The sequence below is a fragment of the Piliocolobus tephrosceles genome, chromosome 2, assembly GCF_002776525.5.
Source record: "Piliocolobus tephrosceles isolate RC106 chromosome 2, ASM277652v3, whole genome shotgun sequence".
Taxonomy (NCBI): Eukaryota; Metazoa; Chordata; class Mammalia; order Primates; family Cercopithecidae; genus Piliocolobus; species Piliocolobus tephrosceles.
In genome coordinates, this window is record NC_045435.1 from 153,880,433 (window position 1) to 153,901,492 (window position 21,060).

The 21,060-nt window shown below is 44.6% G+C and overlaps 1 protein-coding gene and 1 long non-coding RNA gene across 3 annotated transcripts in view; one reads left to right on the top strand and one right to left on the bottom strand.

The window, feature by feature from the left end:
- The window catches only part of LOC113224796, a 41,014-nt gene extending 27,566 nt beyond the window's left edge, over positions 1-13,448 (bottom strand). Inside the window, exon 1 of one of the 2 annotated variants that reach the window (XR_003309407.2) lies at positions 13,056-13,448. This is a non-coding gene — a long non-coding RNA (uncharacterized LOC113224796). The remainder of the gene's footprint in view (positions 1-13,055) is intronic. The other variant, XR_003309406.2, reaches the window with a different exon arrangement.
- Positions 13,343-20,577, top strand: NUDT16 (nudix hydrolase 16). The gene is made up of 3 exons (XM_023207424.2): positions 13,343-13,716; positions 13,820-14,089; positions 14,936-20,577. Exons 1-3 carry the CDS (start codon positions 13,579-13,581, stop codon positions 15,113-15,115), a joined length of 588 nt encoding a protein of 195 aa, XP_023063192.1. The 5' UTR covers positions 13,343-13,578; the 3' UTR covers positions 15,116-20,577.
- Positions 20,578-21,060: the final 483 nt, after the last annotated feature.

Here is a 21,060-nt window from a genome sequence, read left to right on the forward strand (position 1 = left end):
GCAGCACACCAACATGGCACAAGTATACATATGTAACAAACCTGCACGTTATGCACATGTACCCTAGAACTTAAAGTATAATAATAATAAAAATAAATAAATAAAAGAGGGAATTCCACAAAGATGAAAGAAAAACAAAACGTTCCTGGTACTTAATATACTCTTAAAAAAACAGATTTTCTTCTATATTCCCCTCTCCCTGAGCAACAACTACTCATGATTGAAAGCTCTTAAAAATAATTTGCTTACTCAGATATTATTTTTAAAAAGAGTGAAATTCATGATTCACAAAATGTCTATTTTCTTCTGGCCTTCGAGTCATTTTTTACTTCATTTTGTCAACAAATAATTATTGATCACCTATAAGCAAAGAATGTCTTCCTGAGCTCTCACTTATAATTGAATCTGAACATTTAGAGCTGAAAGAATCTTTAGAAATCATTTAGTCTACATTGCAGATGAAGTAACTGAGGCTCTGAAAAGTGAAAGTCCCTCACCCACAAAGTTGGCGGCAGAATCCCATCCAGCACTTAGAGTGTCTGACGAGGCTTCAGTCTTTTCACTGTGCTCAGCTTTGCAGCCCCTGACCCTTATCCTAGGAAGCTAACAGCTGCTTTGAGAAGTGATGTCTTCAGCTGTATGAATGTACCCTTCACTGGTGGGATTTATAAAGTGTGATGGTGGGGGTACAGGGAAATATTTGGGACAAAGCATTGTATTCTGAGCTTCTGGAAACTCACTTCACAAGCTGCTTCCCTTCCCTAGGAGGAGTCCTGTTTTTTACAGTACAACAGGAACAGATTGCATGGAAGAATCACTAGTAGGCACCTGGAAGTGGCAAGATCCTTCTCCTGTTACTATCAGGGCTTTGTTCTTACCCAAGAGAAATGAGAACCTTCTTGAACTGGCATAGGTGGAGCTCTCTAATAATGCCTCAAGATAATGAAAGACACTACTCCTGAAGTCATCCTTTAGACTAATACATAAAAGGATGGATGACCAGAGGGTAAGAGCTGGTAAATCCCAAAGGCATGATGAGCAGTGCAAATTGAGGGACATTCTAGCATCCAGATCATTGAAGGAAACTAAAGAGACATGACAAGTAAATGAAACTCATGATTATTTTGAATGCTTTGTTATAAGGCAGTGTTATTGGACAACTGGGGGAAATCTGAATGTTTCCATATACAAGATAAGAGAGTCAGATCTATCAATGTCAATTTGATTGGTGATTTTGGTGGCAGTTTTGTGGTTGTGTAGAAGTGTTTTTATTCGTAGAAAATATACACGAAGTATGAGTGGGGGACATTGGGGTAGCAACTTATTCTCAAAAAACTCAGGGACAAAAGAGTTCTTTATACTATTCCTATAATGTTTCTGTTGGTATTGGATTGATTCAAAATTAAAATAATATTTAAAATGTGAGTACATTTTACATATTATCCTTATAAAACTAAGCAGCTATGGCTCTATTCTTTAGAACCCTTATGAGACAGAGATAAATAGAGGGTACACAGCATAGTCTATAATTGATGGGCAAATAAGTAGATGTGATAAAACGTATTTTTTTTTATAAATGAAAGGTAAGCACAGGAAGAAGTAAAGGAATTTGGAGGATGAGAGACTGAGTTTGGAGGAAATGGGCAGGGGAGACAGGAAGAGCTTTCTTGGTGTTTAATAGTTTTTCATCAGCAGGGGAATCAGCCAAACACATATTTGAGATGTGACCCCAAACAGTTCAAATTTTAGAACATTAGGGAACCTTCCTTCAGGATTCCTGACTCCTATGTCCAGGGAACATTATCCAGCCAATGAGCACTGTCCTGAGTGTCCTGAAACCTGGGCTCTAGTCACCTATTTGTCCCCAACTGCCAATTCAATCTTGGGCAAAACAACCCGTAAATGAAGTATTTGGACTAAAATGATGCTTGACGATCCCTAAAAAACTTAAAAGGCTATACTACAAGGCTACAGTAACCAAAACAGCATGGTACTGGTACCAAAACAGAGATATAGACCAATGGAACAGAACAGAGTCCTCAGAAATAATACCACACATCTACAGCCATCTGATCTTTGACAAACCTGAGAGAAACAAGAAATGGGGAAAGGATTCCCTATATAATAAATGGTGCTGGGAAAATTGGCTAGCCATAAGTAGAAAGCTGAAACTGGATCCTTTCCTTACTCCTTATACGAAGATTAATTCAAGATGGATTAGAGACTTAAATGTTAGACCTATTACCATAAAAACCCTAGAAGAAAATCTAGGTAGTACCATTCAGGACATAGGCATGGGCAAGGACTTCATGTCTAAAACACCAAAAGCAATGGCAGCAAAAGCCAAAATTGACAAATGGGATCTAATTAAACTAAAGAGCTTCTGCACAGCAAAAGAAACTACCATTAGAGTGAACAGGCAACCTACAGAATGGGAGAAAATTTTTGCAATCTACTCATCTGACAAAGGGCTAATATCCAGAATCTACAAAGAACTCAAACAAATATACAAGAAAAAAACAAACAACCCCATCAAAAAGTGGGCAAAGGATATGAACAGACATTTCTCAAAAGAAGACATTCATACAGCCAACAGACACATGAAAAAATGCTCATCATCACTCACCATCAGAGAAATGCAAATCAAAACCACAATGAGATACCATCTCACACCAGTTAGAATGGCAATCATTAAAAAATCAGGAAACAACAGGTGTTGGAGAGGATGTGGAGAAATAGGAACACTTTTACACTGTTGGTGGGATTGTAAACTAGTTCAACCATTATGGAAAACAGTATGGTAATTCCTCAAGGATCTAGAACTAGATGTACCATATGACCCAGCCATCCCACTACTGGGTATATACCCAAAGGATTATAAATTATTCTACTACAAAGACACATGCACACGTATGTTTATTGCGGCACTATTAACAATAGCAAAGACTTGGAATCAACCCAAATGTCCATCAGTGACAGACTGGATTAAGAAAATGTGACACATATACACCATGGAATACTATGCAGCCATAAAAAAGGATGAGTTTGCGTCCTTTGTAGGGACATGGATGCAGCTGGAAACCATCATTCTTAGCAAACTATCACAAGAGGAGAAAACCAAACACCGCATGTTGTCACTCATAGGTGGGAACTGAACAATGAGTTCACTTGGACTCGGGAAGGGGAACATCACACACTGGGGCCTATCTTGGGGAGGGGGGATGGGGGAGGGATTGCACTGGGGAGTTATACCTGATATAAATGATGAATTGATGGGTGCTGACGAGTTGATGGGTGCAGCACACCAACATGGCACAAGTATACATATGTAACAAACCTGCACGTTATGCACATGTACCCTAGAACTTAAAGTATAATAAAAAAAAAAAAAAAAGAGGGCTCAAAAGAGCCTGTCTAAAGTTTGGTCAAGGAGATAATCTTCAATACCCAGACCTACCCCACTCCCTTCTCTGGGAAGATAAGGGGCTAAAACCTATCTATTGTTTCAGAACTATATGGGTGAATTTGATGCTCACAGTACTGTTATTCACTTTTCTGCCTCCTGCTGATGACTGGGGAAACTAAGAGAGGTTCTTTATCTTACTAACCTGTTATCAGTGGTGCTGTGCTTCCTGCACGATGCACTCCTTTAAACCAGTGATTCTCACATTTGAGCATGCATTTGAATCACCTGGAGTGCTTGCTGAAGCATAGATTGGTGAATTCCATCACCAGCATCTGATTCCAGAGGTCAGGGTTTCTAACACATTTCCAAGTGGTGCCAGTGCCACTGGTACCACACAGAACCATTGTTCAAGACCTTTCTTTCTATTGTCTCTATTCTCCCCCTCCCTTTTTTTGGAACAGTGGTTTGGCTGCTCTTAATTGGGGTCTTAATTAATCTCACATCTTGGAAGGTGGTATGAGGACTTCAAAGAAGGCTCCAAAGACTTCAAATGCTTCACAGAGAGTATAAAGTAGTAGTAATTGGGGTGGAGTGGTAGGGTAGTCAGTGTGAATAACTTGAGAGAACTTAATGGGCTTATTTTAAGGACAAAGGGGCATGGTCACTGTGCCCTAACGCTCTACCCTGTGGCTTCACTTCTATCCCTGCCCAGCGACCAAAGGAACCAACCAGGTGAACCCACAATTTCTCTAGTGCTCAAGGGTTATGAACATCACACTTCTGAGTTCCCACAATTCCCTTACACTATGGAGAGGTATTGGGGCTGCACAAATCTTCACTCTGCCTTTTCCCAAAGCTAACAATGCTCGTTCTCACCCTCCCTCCCTGCATACTGGAGAATGATTCCTGGCTGGGAGGCTGGGGGACAGGAGCATGTATGTGCTCTCACAGCCCCTGTGTTTGCAGCAGGAAAAGGAGACCTCAAATACTGGCTTCTGGAGGTGGGATCTGAGACTTTTCAGAATTTGGAACTTGAGTGTGCTTCCCAAGGCAAAATCTAGGACCCATGGTTGTTGCCATGGTAGAACACTGAAAATCAGGTTTGCCCTGGGAAACCTGCCATGATGGGGGCATGTGACCACACTGCTGCTGACAGCGGGCATGCAAATTGCCATCATATTAACAGGGACGAGACCTCACCCCAGAAAATGCTCCCCAGAGCCCACATGCCCTTTTGTGACCAACCAGATTGCAAATATGACTGGAAGAGCAGGGACCATAATATTACCCCAGTTAATAAAAATTGCTGAATCTTCTTGTTAATGTTTTCCATAACATTAGAACAGAACAAAACTTGTGTGCTGGGTCCTAAGAGGAAATAGCTAGATTTTCAAATAGTCTCTTTCACAAACAGATTCACATTCCTATACCTTGCATTTCAGAACATGGTTCTTAGAAGACAGGTGCAGACCAAAAACAGCTTACTCTCCAGGGATTTGTGTTATGCACTTCATCAGGCTTAAAAGAAAAAAGAGCTAGGAAGAAATACCATTTTGCATCATAGCTCCATGCCTCTAAAGAGAAGCTCACTCAAATTTACTTTCATTTGGTTCACTGGGGTGGGAGTGGGAAACAAGATTTAACAGTACTTGAAGGTTAAATCTTTGACTTATCGTCATTGGGAAAATGCTTTCTCCTTCGGCTACACTCAATCTTAATTTTGAACCACATTAATACACTTCAAATTGTATTAATAACTATCCAACTGCAAGACGGTGGGGGAAATTGACTAAGGAGTTAAACTAGGAAGTTTCTTGCCATGAAACAGTCACTATGAGCAAATAAAGGGACCCTGCTAGCTTGCTGCTTTGTAAAAAAATATATACATATATATTTCAAAAATGCCAATTGACCTTTCTGCTTTCTATTTATACAGAGGAAATGCCACCAGCTATTTTGGGTGATGCAGAGATAAAGCACACAAAGGAGAGTGCTGGAAGTTAATTATTTAATGTCTTTGGGGCTGAAGTTGGAGCAAAGCTCTAGGTATATTATAAGAGTCCAGCCATCACAGTGGGCTCAGGGTAAAGGAGGTTGACAAATTAAGCAGTAGCTCAACAGGGGGAAATATACCACATTCCTCTTTCAAGATGATGGGTTCACTAGTTAGTGTATCAGAACGGAATGGGGCCAGGCCACTAAGGGGATAAACAGAAACAGGCAAACAGAAGGAGAAGGTGTGGGGCTGGGGGAAGGAGAGAGGCACAGCAGAGCAAAAAATGTTTTCAAGTACTTCTGCCACACCTGTGTAAGGAAAAAAATTGAACTTGATAGCAGACGACTTGGATTCCAGGCCTACTCTTACCATTTACTGTGTGATCTAAGGCAAAAAAAAGTGATTTCCTCTGAATCTCTTTCCTACCTGTGTCTGAAGATTGCTGTAAAGAATAAATAATACAATAGGTTTAATCACATGAAATTGCCAATGCGATTCAGCCTAATGTGTTGAAGTGCTTTAAATGCCATAAGATGTTCTCAACTCTGAGGAAAAAAATAATTAAATGTATTGTCATCTTCCACCATTGGAGATTTATCCCTGAAGACTTCCTTAGGTTTCTATTATTACCATCCAAATGCACCCTGAAAGATAAACACTTTTAGCCATTTTCAGCTAGCACTTAACAAGAAATTAGCTGAGAGCCAGCTAAGAGCTGACAGAACCATAAGGAAGACAGCTCTGGAAGGGCAAGTCAGTGGACTCTCCAGACCAGCCTTGCTTCCTTTCAGTGCCTCAACCCACTTTACAGTTCACGAATCTGCAACACCACAGTGTTCATCATCTTAGGATGCTCAAGTTTTCCTTAACTTCAGAAGGAAGTTCAGAAATTTGGTTCAACAAATATACATTATAAAATTACATAATCACAAATACTCACTAGGAGTACCATAGTTATTAACATTTATAATTGAAAATGTGACTCCAATAGGAATATTTTTTTATTTCATTTATTCATTTGTTTTTGAGGCAGAGTCTCACTCTGTCGCCCAGGCTAAAGTGAAGTGGTGCCATCTTGGCTCACCACAAACTCCGCCTCCCAGGTTCAAACTATTCTCCTGCCTCAGCCTCCCAAGTAGCTAGGATTACAGGCATGTGCCACCACACCTGGCTAATATTTTTGTACTTTTAGTAGAGACAGGGTTTCACCATGTTGGCCAGGCTGGTCTTGAACTCCTGACCTCAGGTGATCCGCCTGCCTTGGCCTCCCAAAGTGCTGGGATTACAGGCGTGAGCCACCCGCGCCCAGCCCCAGTAGGAATGTTTTAAAAGTAGATTTTTAGGTTTAGTTCAGGAGACAATCTTTCAACAGCTAGAAACATTCTTTTTTCTTCCCAAAATACTGGCTTTTCCCACTTTGATAGTTTGAATTTTTAATCCGAATTTATCCCTCCCTATACCCCTGACCGTTGCCTTATAACTCTGTAGTTCTCAATTATTTCCCCACTCCTTGACTCTGAATTTGGTCATGGAACTTGTTTTGGCTGAGGAAAGTACTAAGGGGCTGGGAACGTGTTGGTGCACTTGGATATGTTCTCTTGCATCTCCCTCATCACCAGCCAGCCCGTCTATCATAGGAGGATGACAGAGGTGGAGCAGAGCCACCCCAGCCAGCCCACAGAGTCACGCAGAGTCACCTCAGCCACTGCAGAGCAAAGCAGAGCTGCTCCAGGTTACGTAGAAACTCCCGGGCAAGAGATACATATTTCCTGCTGCATGCTGTTCAGGATTTGTGGTTGGTGGTTATGTGGCATTATGTGTCAATAAGCTAACCAACATGTCTTCCTTCTCCTGACATCACTCTCTTTATTCCTTCTCCAACACTTTGGGCTTTTATTTATTTATTTATTTTTGGCATTGATTTTTATAAATCTGGAGGAAGTTTGTCTCCAACTAAATTATTCTGTGGCTTCTTAGAAAAAATACGGATACCCTTTTTCAAAATGGCGCAGGTGAGTCACAAACTCTGACTTTCCCGACCTTCAGCATATTTCAAGGTAATGTGGGATGACAGCATGGAGCCTACCTGGACTGTATCTTCTAATTCTGTTCTTTGGATTTCAGCTTAATGTGTACTGAGCTCCCATTCTGTACCAGGCACTAAGTATAGGCACATAGTTTTGAATGATAAGAATTCACCAGGCAAATAGAAGGGAGGAAAAGATCTTGCAGGCATGAGGAACACAAAGATGGAAGACATGGCCCTATAGATCCTGGGAATCTGAAATCCTTTGGTGCTGGTGGAACATGAAATATGAGAGTGATAATGTTAGGTTTAGAGCGAAGGGGATGGTGACCAGCCTCCAACATGACTTCCAATGATCCTCACTTCTGGTATAGTCACGTCCTGTGTAGATCCTTCCCACACTGCCTCAGGGGCGGCCTGTGTGACCAACAGAATAATGTAGAAGTGATGGTGTGTGACTTCTGAGACTAGGTCACAAAACACACGGATTTCATCTGTATCACCCACACTGGACGAAGCCAGCTACTATATTGTAAGAACATGTACGCAACCCTATGGAGAGATCTCTGGGATAAAAAATTGGGGCATTTTGCCAACAGCCAATACCACCTTGCCAGCTGTCAGTGAGCTATGGGAGCATATTCTCCAGCCCTAGTCAAGCCTACATTTGACTACAGATCTGGCTGACATCTGGACTAAAACCTTATGAGAAACCCTGAGCTAGAACCACCCCCTTTTAATTCCTGACCTACAGACACTGTGAAATAATGAATGTTTCTTGTGACGGTGTTAATACATTTTACAATATGTTTCAGCAATACATCACCAATACAGAAGGCAAAGCTCACATATATGCTGCCATGTTTGCTCTGCTGTGTCCTGTAGTTAGGGGTAGCCACTGCAAAGTTATTGATGAACATGATCTTTAGCTGTATCATGGCACCAGGTGGAGAGGTTTGAAGAGGGTGAGACTGGAGGCAGGACAGCAAGGCAGGTTTGTCCAGGTGAGAAAAGATGAAGGCCTGACTTGCATCTAAGGAAGTCAAGACATCCTGAGGGGAGATAATGAGAGAGAACTAAGGACTGACTGGATGGGTAGAGGAGTGATGGAGTGGTCTGTGAGGACTGGTAGTTTTATAGCACGGGTGACTGGGCAGGAGATAGGTCATTCACAGAGCTGGAGAAACAGGAAGACAGGCAGATTGGGCAGTGGGAAAAATACTGAGCTCATTCCTGGGTGTTTTGAGTTTGGGGTGCTTGTGGGGTATTCAGTTAAAGAGGTCTCGGCGGCTGGGCGCGGTGGCTCACGCCTATAATTCCAGCACTTTGGGAGGCCAAGGCAGGCAGATCACGAGATCAGGTGTTCGAGATCAACCAGGTCAACATGGTGAAATCCCATCTCTACTAAAATACAAAAATTAGCCAGGTGTGGCAGCAGGCACCTGTAATCCCAGCTACTGGAGAGGGCAAGGCAGGAGAATGGCTTGAACCTGGGAGGTGGAGGTTGCAGTGAGCCAGGATCACACCACTGCACTCCAGCCTGGGTGACAGAGCGAGACTCTGGCTCAAAAATAAATAAATAAATACAAATAAAAGGTCTAGGCATGGAGCTTCAGGTGTCTGAAAAATTCTGTCCTGATAGTGTGAAATGGATCTACTTAATGAACTCCAAAAACAGAGCAGTGGATAGTTTTGATGCTATACTTGCAAATAACCAAAAACAGTGTTAGCTTCTAGAAAATGCACCTCCTTTAAGGCTCCTGAATGGGATTTTAGGTTATGTGAATGCTTAAAAAAATAATAAGCAACAGCATCTAGCACTTTCAGGAAGTAACTGGGTAAAATTACAGCCTGTAGCTGATAGCTGTCTGCTGGTGGCATCTCCTCCCCACTCTATTCTTCTAAATTAGTAGTTTTCAACCTTGGCTCTGCATTCAAAGCACCTGGAAAATTTCATGAGGATTAAGTGGAACGGTTTAAAAATAACTGTCAGATGGCAGATGTTTGCTATCGCTTTCTTCCTGCCTAAAAAGTGAGACTACACTCTTACCTCTCTCCCTCTCTTGAACCAAAAGGGATCCTCTCATTGAAAGAGTTTTGTACAATGCAAAACTTTATTCAAATATATGTGTCTCTAAAAGATAACTCTTAAGAAACATAGCCACAATACTATCACATCTCAATTATCCATAATTCCTGTATATAAAATATCCAATCAGTATTCTCATGTCCCTCACTAGTTGAATTTTTGTTTGTTCAAATTAGAATAAAGCCCAGTTGCTTCAATTGATATGTCTCCTCAATCTCTTTTAATGTATAGAGTCTACCACCATGCTTCTTTTCCCCCTGTAATTCATTTATTAATGAAACCAGGTCATTTTTCTTGTAAACTTTCCTTCAGTCTAGGATTTACTGATTGCATCCTCATGTGTTTTAAAAACACACTTTTACAAAAAGTTTTACATTTGCAGGCCAGGTGCAGTGGCTCACTCCTGTAATCCTAATATTTTAGGAAGCACAGGTGGGAAGATAGCTCGAGGTCAAGAGTTGGAGACCAGCATGGGCAATATACTGAGACTCATCTATATATTTTTAAAAGCTTTTCACATTTACAGGAAAATTGTGGAGACAATACCTAGCGTTCCCATTACTCCAATTAATTTACTCTATAATTAACATCTTACATTATGGTACATTTCTTGCAGTAATGAACCAATTTTGATACATTATCATTAGACAAAATCTATATTCAGATTTCTCTAATCCATTTAGTCATGTCATGTGTCCTTAGGCTAGTCTTTGTTGTGACAGTTTCTCAGACTTTCATTGTATTTCATGATTGCTATTGACTGAATATTTTTGTTCCCCCTAAATTCATATGTTGAAATCCTAACTCCCAATTTATTGGCATTTGGAAGTAGGGCCTTTGGGAGGTGATTAGGTCATGAGGGCAGGGGCCTCACAAATTAGATTAGTGACTTTATAAAAGAGGTGTGTACATATCTATAAATATTTCCCTATGTAAACATATGTAGCTATATTAAGTTAAACATGAGTTAATACTGATGTCTCCAACTCAAATCCACTATTACATGGATCATTCTAGTCTCTTCCTGATATTTTAAAAAGGGGCATCTTTATATTTCTAATAATTGGTATTTAGGTTGAGATTCAACTTCAATTTTGTGCAAGAAAAATTAATAGGAGGTGATGTATTCTTCCATCATGAAGTGCACAGTAACTGGTTGCCTTTTCATGATGTTAGCAACAATTGATGATCATTCCTAGGATCCATTAATTCTTTAAAGTTTACAAAAAATGTAAAATTGTTATTGGCTCCTTCTTCTTCGATTAGCTAGAATACTTAAAACAAAAATTTCCTCTCATTAACTATTTAGTAGCCCTGAGGAAGCGCCCATATAAAAAAGGCAGGATGGGCTGGGCACTGTGGCTCATGCCTGTAATCCCAGCACTCTGGGAGGCCAATGTGGACAGATCACATGAAATCAGGAGTTCAAAACCAGCCTGGCCACCATGGCGAAACCCTGTCTCTACTAAAAATACAAAAATTAGCTGGGCGTGGTGGTGGGCACATGTAAGCCCAGCTACTCAGGGAGGCTGAGGCATAAGAATCGCTTGACCCTGAGAGGCAGAGGTTGCAGTGAGCCGAGATTGTGCCACTGCACTCCAGCCTGAGTGACAGAGCAAGACTCCATCTCAAATAAATAAATAAGTAAAATAAAAAAGGATGATAAATGCTTAATTCTTTTCCTCATTATTTTACAAATGAATTGGTTCCTTAGCATTCTCCTAGACTGACCACAGAGCTATTTTTGGTTCCGTGTACCATTATGAACTTGGAGCAGCTCTTTAGGTAAATGGCTCAGCCCTCTACCTGCAGCCTTGAGTCCTGGGCATTCTACCTCAGGATAGTGAAATGGGGGATGGTTGGTGGGGGTGGGGAGGTGGGGCAGAGGCAAGAGGGATTTGAAAGGGATGGCAAGGTTGGGGGCTCTTAAGGGCTTCCATATTCCTTCATCCAGAAAAAGCTCTGGTCTCCAAAGCATTAATTCCTGAATAGCTGTTGCCTTGGTTTTTATAGATTTCGTGTTGCCTAATAAATAGTTGCGTCCATCTTCAAATGTCTCTTCAAGCAACCAGGAAAGAAAGAACAGCCTGAAGATCTGGAAAGGGCATGTTTAACCCTAAATCTTTAAAAGTAATCTAGGAGACAAGGTCACCTTTGAAATGCTGGGGAAAGGGGTAGATCACCTCTTCTCCACCTTGGCTATTAGCTACCTGAAACACCTTTGAAAAGCCACATCTGTCCCTGCATTACCTCCACAGATTCTGATTCAGTTGGTCTGGTCGGAACCCTGAAATTGGCAGTTGCTATCAGCTTTTAGAGCAAGGTGAGTGTAACATGAAGCCAGGCCATTTCCAAGTCCCCAGAATGATAGCAGACCAACGTGGACTGTATCACACCTACAGCTTTATCACCTTGATCTGGCCATCTGATGTTAGTAGTTGGCATCTCCACCCTGTAACTCAGAAGACTAAGCTAGGAAAAATGATGCCCAACAGTTTTCATCCTTGATGAGTGTGGCTCAGTTCCAACCCCTGGGTCTTTAACATAACACATGTGCCCCAACCCTCGACTCCAAGAATGGCTACATTTACTTTCTGCCTGGCACTGTTATAAGTGCTTTACATATCTCAGCATCCCTAATAGGTTGGTATCATCTCCACTGAACAGATGAGCTATTGAGATCTGAGGGAGTTAAGTGGCTTGTTAAGGTCATAAACCCGATTCTGGGTGGGTCCGGACTCTTTCCCACCACATGCTGTCACTTACAGGCTGTAACTTTATGCCCAGGCCCCCTCAAGGAGCTGCCTCCTGCTTTCTATTGCATAATCAGTATCGACACCTGGTGTAGGGGCGCTCTGCAGGGTGGGGAAGGCCTGGCCTGGGGTGAGGGATCCTGCATCTCAGCATCAGGCCCTGAGTAGGCCTCTGCCCTTGTGGTAGGGTAACCCACCCTCCTTCACAGCTCAGAGGTCTCAGGGTGTTTGAGGAAAAGACTAGAAAGCCTAGAAGGCTTCTTCTACCTCTCACCACTCCTCACTCCCAGTCCTGTGCCACAGGATTTCACTCACAGCTCCTTTCACCCCCACACTTCCCCTGAAAATCTCACTGCCCTGTGACTTCTCCATGTGCCACTTCCTGTGCGTCAGACCCCCACGATCAGCTGCCCACTGCCTTTGGCCACCCCAATTCCTGACTAGAACTACACTTATCACTGCTCACCCTTCTCCTACTCTACCCTTCTCAGAAAATGACACCACATCCAGGAAACTCTGAACCACCACTAGCCCAGCGCTCCCTCTTCCCCATTCATTCAGTCACCAAGTCCCCTCAGTTTCACCACTCAAGATAGTTGTTAGACCATGGCGCCTCTCCACCCCCATTTCCCTAGGATGGGCCTTGGTGTCTGAGGCCAACCCTGCCTCATTTTCTCCTAAAGCCCACCCAGGCCTTGTGCTTTGTGTACCATCACACCCAACCAAATGTACTTATTGCTTCTTTGGCTCCCAGCACTCAACTGAGCGCCCCAGCATTTCCTCACCTGATGGGACACTCCAGCTGACTCCAGATTGTGACGTAGGCGTTTATGTACCAGCCTTGCTCCAGGTTCAGGGCGCTGCCATACCTTCAGTCCCGCCCCGCCGCAAGCCTCATTTCCTCCGAACCCAACCCAGGCCTTGTGCTTTGTATACCACGAAACCCAACCAAAGCTACTTCCCTGACTTGCTCCTTTGGCTCCCAGGAACCTTTATGTACTGGCCTTGCTCCTTGTTCAGGGCGCGGCCACACCCCCAGCCCCGCCCCACCGCAGGCCCAACCCATAGCCTGCTTTCGGTTTCCCTAGCGTTCCTGGGCCCTGGACTTCAACCCGGTCTGCAAGTACCGCCCTGATTAGCTGCCTCCCGCACCAGTCGCGGCCCCGGGTCCTAAGGCGCCTAGGTTCCTCCCCTTATTCCTGCAGGGATTGGACCTTGCGGCACCGCCCAGGCTCGGATTGGTCCGAGGTGAGACCCGCCCCTCTGCACACTTGGGCCTTCCGGACAGCAGAGGAGCAGTGTCCGGCCATGGCCGGGGCCCGCAGGCTGGAGCTGGGCGAGGCCCTGACGCTGGGATCGGGCTGGCGTCATGCGTGCCATGCTCTCCTCTACGCGCCGGACCCTGGGATGCTCTTCGGCCGCATCCCGCTGCGCTACGCCGTACTGGTGAGAAGGGGGCGCGCCCGGCCACTTTCTGCCTGAGCCCCGCACCCTCTCTGGGGGTCTCTTCTGGGGCTCCCCTGCCAATCCCTGCCTCCCCCTCTCGCAGATGCAGATGCGCTTCGATGGACGCCTGGGCTTCCCCGGCGGATTCGTGGACACGCAGGACAGCAGCCTAGAGGACGGGCTGAACCGCGAGCTGCGCGAGGAGCTCGGCGAGGCGGCGGCCGCTTTCCGCGTGGAGCGCACTGACTACCGCAGCTCCCACGTCGGGTCAGGGCCACGCGTTGTGGCCCACTTCTATGCCAAGCGTCTGACGCTCGAGCAGCTGTTGGCTGTGGAGGCCGGCGCGACACGCGCCAAGGACCACGGGCTGGAGGTGGGACCAGCCTGGGACTCTGTCCCTTTCCCAGTTTCCTCTTCTCCCAAAGCTTTCTTTACCCCAAGAAAGCATCCCTGGAGAAAAGTTTTTGCCCCTCTGACCTTGCCCTCTCCCCAGTTTTCTTGGTGGAGTTGAGATCGTGGTCATCTCTACTTTGAATTAGTACTGCCAACCTGGGCTTTCTGTAAAGGTCTTTCCCACCCTTTACCAGGAGAGATCCTTTCTAGAACACTCATCCATGTCTCTCTGCTGTTCCCTATTGACAGTGTGATAGATTATCACATTATCTAGGGGTGGCAACCTAGGTTTTATTCTTGCGGTTTGCTTTTCTTGTGTAGGAGATGTGGCCCTGATATTTCAGGCAGGGCTAGTAGATAGATTATGTATGAAAGTGGTTCTCAAAATTTGGCAGGTAGCAGAATCACCTGGGCGTCTTATTAAAATAGCGATTTCTCTCAGCATTCTTGCATTGGTGGTGGGGCAGGGGGAGAGGAAACCTGACAATTTGCAATTTTCAAAAGTTCCTAAATAATGCTGATGCAGATAATCCGAGGACCACATTTTGACAACCACTGGTGAAAGGGTATGAATACATCTTTGAGACAGAAGCCATTAGAGGTTTAGAAGCAGATGTGGGAAAGATTAATTGATAGAGCTAGATAACATGTTTTGGGTCATTTTCCTGCAGAAGGTTGGGCCACTAGGCTTTAGTGAGGTGTGCGCCTTGGGCCTGGTTCTGCTGGAGTATTAAGGGGTGAGGCCTCTGCTCTAGAAATATCTGCTGGAGAGAGGATGGAGTTAAGGGAATGAGCCCCAGTGTCTCCTGTCTCCTTCCTTTTACAGGTGCTGGGCCTGGTGCGAGTGCCCCTGTATACCCTGCGGGATGGTGTGGGAGGCCTGCCTACCTTCCTGGAGAATTCCTTTATTGGCTCTGCCCGGGAGCAGTTACTTGAAGCTCTCCAAGACTTGGGACTGCTGCAGTCTGGCTCTATTTCAGGCCTTAAGATTCCAGCTCATCACTAGAGGCAGCCCTCCATGGACCCATGGAAACAGATGAGGACCTTGGTACTAGGGAGGGAGGGAAGGATGTGGGAATGTTTTCTTATTGGACCTGAGAGATGATACATGATCCCAGATTAAAAGGAGAAGTGTGTACCGTATGTTTTGAGCAGAGGCCCCTCCAACTCATGGCATCAGGGGCAAAAATTCACAGCTCATCCCAGGCACCCTGGCAGGTTCTCAGAGCCTGCCTCCTCCCTGTTTCTATGCATACAGCCTAGTAACCCCCAGGCATGCAAATACACAATCTGTAACAACACACAGCCTGACACCTTCCCCTGGTCATGTCCAGTGTAACCATGAAGTGGCATTTGTCGCCATACCCTAGTCCCTGATTGCAAGGAACTTCTGAAGCAAGGGTGAGTCCTTCCTACACTCCTCCATGGCTGCCCTCCAGGGTCTAGCCCAGCCTATTTGTTAGGGAGGATAGAGAAGCAGAGGCCCCCCTGTGCTTCCTGAAAATAGACTTGCTCTTGTCTTGAGTGGTGACCAAGGCAGTTGGCTCTTAAAAGCTGGGAGAACAGCCCAACCAATCCCCAATACTTTTCTTCTGAAACTGAGCAGGAGGGGTAAGGAAGTGGTTAGGTCTTCTTGGACGGAGCATGGATATGAGACCTGTGAGTACTGGTGTCTCTCCTCCGGAGCTTTCATCTTTGGGATGCCTGAGACTGAGACTATCAGAAGGGAATTGACCCACCCCAGTCTAACGCTGCCCTGCCTTCACTTCATGTACATAAAGGTGGCATAAAAACATAGACTGGAGGAGGTAATCCATGGAAAGACAAAAAGAAGAGGACTCAGGACAAGGCCCTGAGGAAGCCCAATCCTAAGAGTTTGGGCAGAGGGAACCAGGCATATTAAAGACAGAAAGCGGACTATGTGGAGTGCTTGTGAGGGTTTCACTAAAACAGAGGCAGAACTGTCCATTGAATTCAGTAACATGAAGTGTTTGATGACTATGATGGCAGCAATTTCAGGAAGGGTGGTGTGGAAGGCAGGCTGGATTGGTTGAGTGAATGGAGAGTGGGGGAACAGAGCATGTGAGAAGTTGGCCCTAAAGGGGCTCAGGTTAATAACTAGAGAGCTGTGGAGTCAAGGCATGTTTGAGATGGGAGGTAGAGCATGCCAATGCTGATGGCAACAGTCAAGATGGTGTGATGAGAGAGGTGGGAGGGGCATGAAGAGGAGGACCCCTGAATGAGCAGAGTTCATGAGAAAGGAGGAGGGATGGGACCTTTGTTAGAAGAGACACAGCCCTGCAGCCTCACACAGCTCAATAAAACAGAAAGGGGCAAGTATAGAAGATTAGGATGACTAAATTAATGGGGAAATGATGAAGGAGTTTGAATCTCTTCTTTGTGAAATGAAGTGAGACTATCAGCTAGATGTGGGTGGAGCACGTTCTCAGAAGGTATGAAGTAGATGTTTTCGTAGGTGTTGAAATCAGGTTGATTAAGGAAACAGCAGAAGGGCAGGGCAAGGCTGAGCTCTGAGATGGTCAGTTTAGAGTAGGATGCTGGGCACTCAGGTGTGTGTGTGTTGAGTGGGGCTCTGTACGCACCTGTCTTCCCCTCATCAGGATTCAGGAGCTGGGATGGAGATGCTTACTGCAGTGTTGGGGTTTTGCCAGGGGAGTATAGGAGGTGAGAGAAAGATGGGCCAATTCAGATGATATGCACAGGAGAAATTGTAGTGATGAAATGTGTGGTCTGAGGATTAATCTGACCAAGATGGAAACTGAAAACTGGAGGTGACTAGGGAGGGATTAGGAAATTAGAGGTCTTGACAAGATAGAAACTCCAGCATGGTGAGGGGTTGGGCAGGGAGGTATATCTGAGCCAGACAGGAGTGCTTTGGAAATTGAGAGGTGGAGCAATCTCAGGTAAAGGCAAAATAGAGGGTTTGACCTGGGGTTGCTGGCCAGAGCCAGGGGAGGAGCCTTAAGAAGTGAGATCTAGGGTTGGTGAGGCTGGAGGGTAGGGTGAGCCTCCACATGGGTGCTGGAGCAAGAAACCGACAGATGTTGAGGAGGATGGTGTGACCTAGGAGTCAGCATCCTTGGTGAACAAGAGGAGTGGCCACAAGGCCAGTGGCACCTGCCAGAGGGGAAAGCAAGCATGACAAGATAGCATCTCCCAGGTGAGAGCCTTTTGAGGAAGGGAGGGTGGGCAGTGGTCTGGAAGCTCAACGCAGAGCAATGTGGTTCCCACTCTCAGCCCTTGGTCTTAGAAGAATGGGAGTACCCAGTGGGGGAACAGCTGTACAAATGAGACAGACCCCTAGAGGTTAATCATCATCTAATCTCACCCTGACCCTTTTGTCAAATGTTATCTAGATTAAACCTCAATATAGGCAGGCTGCAGGAAATGGACATTCCAGTGGCTCCTGGGGTCCCAGCCTATAGCAGCTTCATCTGCGCTTTGTGCACTTGGCTCTCAGTCATCTCTGCAAGGGACCCTGAAGCCTGGGAGGTCAGAGTCACTGACCCTTGCTGGCACTGCTGACACACCCCTTCCCTCAGGTAATTCTGGATGCGTAACGCATTATGGGATGTAATCCAGGTCAACATTAATACCACCTGGAAGGTTCCGCCCTCAGCCTCACTCTTCTTGAGTATTCCAGTGATCAGTCTCTCAGGACCTGCCTACTGGGCAGCTCATCTCTCCACTTATTCGCATTAAATTGGCTTTTTATTTAGGTCTCTGGAGATGGTTGCATGGGGAGGAGTCCATGACTTTCCTGTATGATCCCTTGAATACTCTCCAAGTCAGTAGATTACTTCTCAGGCAGCCTTCATAAAAGTGTTTCAGTTGCACTGTACTGGGGTTTGTGTTCATCTCACTCACATAGACAGTCTCTGGGTAGGCAGACGGGGGGTGATACAAGCTCACACTCTGCATTTCTCCTCCTCTTAGCCATTCCCACCCGGCTAAGGTTTAAGGAAAGCTGGGGATGATGACCCACTTAAGCTTTCCTTGGCCTTGTTAAGTCCAATCATCTGGGGCAGGAAGAAGAAGAAGAGAAATGCTCATTGCAATCTTTGACCCCCACTAACTGCTGTGGTGACTTTGACCCAAGCCCTTGACCTCCTTTTCCTTCTCTGAAATGTTGCTGTGATTCCTGTGGTGAGATTAGATGAGGCAGCACTTGGGATAAGCGTGCAGAGATGCACTGAGTGGTATGAAAGTACAGGATGCCATATACTTTCCTGCTTCACAGCACATTTTGTTCCTTGCAAGGTGAGTGGCCCGGCCGCCTCCCTACAAACACCTGTTCCTGCCTTTCTCAGCATAATCAGCAAGGTGTTCCCACTTCTCAGCATTGCACTTTTCTGCTGGTGCAGAATAAAAACACTTTGAGCTCCTCCCTGTTCTGAGACAAAGTCCTCTGTGGTCACCCAGCATATGGCAAACCTGCTGCTTTGGGCTGGAACATTTGAGGCAACAGTGACTTCTTCCTTTCCTAGTTACCTGAATCCTTAGAGCTGGGAGCCGGCCAGTGAAACAGACAAGGGGATGGGAAGAGAAGAGGGAAGGCATGTTTCCTGTATGAGTTTCAGTTTATTACACAGAAATGTTTTTGAAACCTTTGTCACCAATAGAATCATGAATAGGTGTCGGAGAGTCAAAAGTAGAGGAAAAAGTTTAGTCTGTAAACAAATCATTGGATGGCATTAGAATTTGAGCCAAAGTAAAAGATACTGGACCTCGGCCCTTATCAGAGAAGTATAGAAAAGCCAGGTAGGGGATTTTATTTACAACATGTTCAATTCTGAGGAAGAGAAGTATGGGCAGGGCAGAGGAAAAAGGAAAAATGGGAAACCCCCATGGACTTAAGGCCCCCACAAAGAGAAACCATGTGCCTTCTCCCCACTTCCCTTCCAGCTTGGGCAAATGAGGCAGTTCATGCTCCCTTTAGGGGCAGAGGCAGTCTATAGGGGCCAGCTGGGCAGAGATGAAATCTTGCAAAGAAACCTTTCTTACACTCAAAAACCAAGAATAGCAAAGGGACTTTGGGAAGGACATAAAATAAGAAAAGGAAGCTCCTCACCAACAGCTCCCAGATGGAGGGGGTTTGTGTGTCTAGCGTTTTCACCAAAGGGCTGCTCATCCTGATGCACAGATGCAAACTGGAGCTGCTGCCTGTGCCCTCACCATGGGCATGTACCCACCACAGGCATGCCCAGGTGATGCAGGGGCAGAGGATTCCCTCTTTCCACTCAGGATAACAACCCCTGGATGGGGTTTTCAACAAGTATAGAAAGCTCCTGGGCGCAGCCAAGACTCTCACCCACAGTCCCAGTCCTCCCACCTTCTTCAGGTCTCTAGAAGACAGAACAGATGGGTTTACAACATCCTGTTATCCTCACTAGTCCTAGGCTGGGGATGTAGGGAAAGGCCAGGAAAACAAGGAAGGGAGAACAGTTGAATGACGCCATTGTTTGAAACCAAAATTGCAGAATTGCCCCCAATTAACTTAAGTAAACACCAAGTAACATAGGTCTGTTCCAGAACTACTACAAAATAGAAGAGTATGTGAGCACCAGATGCACGTGATAAAGACCATGCCCTGGAAGATTCATTCCAAGGAGTAGAAGCAGTATTTTTGCTCAGGGCATTTAAGGAGAGCACAGACTCTGGAATGAGGGGAGAGAAAAGATAGGACATGCAGGAACAGCTGGCAACACCAAGGAAAGGATTTAAGGAGAGAGATCTCTCTATTAGAGAACTTAACATTACCCTAGAAACAACAAGAGCATCATCAGCCCCAGGAAAATCTACCTCTGATGTGGAGACCAGGCTTAAGAAAATCCCCTAGAACCCAGAAAAAAAAGTGCAAAGCAAGGAAAATGGCCAAAGAGAACATCCTAGGTATAGAGATCAGACAATGAGAATCCAGAGTCTTGTTAAGTGATAGAAGGAAAATACTAACAGAACGCGTGTAACAGGAACACCATTTTAGAGGAAACAAGAAGAAAAGTTTCCTAAACTCAAAAAGTACTACACCAGAAGTGGACAGTACTCACTATGTTCAGGGGAACAAAAAGATAAAAACTGAAAAGCATCAGAATATTTTTTGTGTGAAGGAAATTTGTAAGGTCATTTACTACAGCACAAACTGCATGTCTATCTAAATAGACATTTAAGTGCAAAAACATGGATATTACTCGTAGTTTTACTGGAAAACCATACCGATGTTTTTTATGAATGTACAGAATGAATCAAAGTAAATAACTGATCAACAGGAAAACTGTAGGAAATTTGTGAGCTGGTTGTGAGGCAGTGGCTCCTATTATGTATAATTTTAGTGCTACGTACTGTGTTAATGATGGCTGTCAAACAATACATTAGCATTTGAAAGGAAATATGTATACTGGGAGCATAGTAATTATTTTATAAAGAATAACAATAAATCATTTGATTTTATGCTAGTTCCTAGGTTCTCATTTATTTTAGTAAAAGTGAGGGAGGAAGCAGCATAAAAATGTGCTGGGTTTGCTGAGGAAATTAGCATGATTTGGTTTCTGAAAATGGTAAGACTTGTGAAATTTTACTATTTCAAAGTGCATACCAAAACAATATGATTCTGGCTGAATATGAAAAGATGAGAAAGAATGCCAGGGAATTACAGTAAAAAAGTAAGAGATCATCATAATATTAATATCAAAGGCCCTAGAATTCTTTAATTGATCAAGAGATTATCCACAATAATCACATAATCACCAACAACTTCAGATTATATACAGCAAAGTCTATTAGAAATTCATAAAATAGAATTAAGAGAGTGCTAACATACTTTCATCAATGTTTCACAGTTAAAATGTCAGCTGTAAGTATGCCTATCTATTATCGAACAAGAATGAAAAGGAAGATGCTGATGACAACATTTTAGGGATGCCTACTGTGTGG

Coding starts and splice junctions, on each gene's coding strand:
- NUDT16 (XM_023207424.2), top strand. CDS start 13,579: ATGGCCGGGGCCCGCAGGCTGGAGCTGGGCGAGGCCCTGACGCTGGGA. Junction 13,717..13,819: donor CGCTGCGCTACGCCGTACTG/GTGAGAAGGGGG, acceptor CCCCTCTCGCAG/ATGCAGATGCGCTTCGATGG. Junction 14,090..14,935: donor CCAAGGACCACGGGCTGGAG/GTGGGACCAGCC, acceptor TTCCTTTTACAG/GTGCTGGGCCTGGTGCGAGT.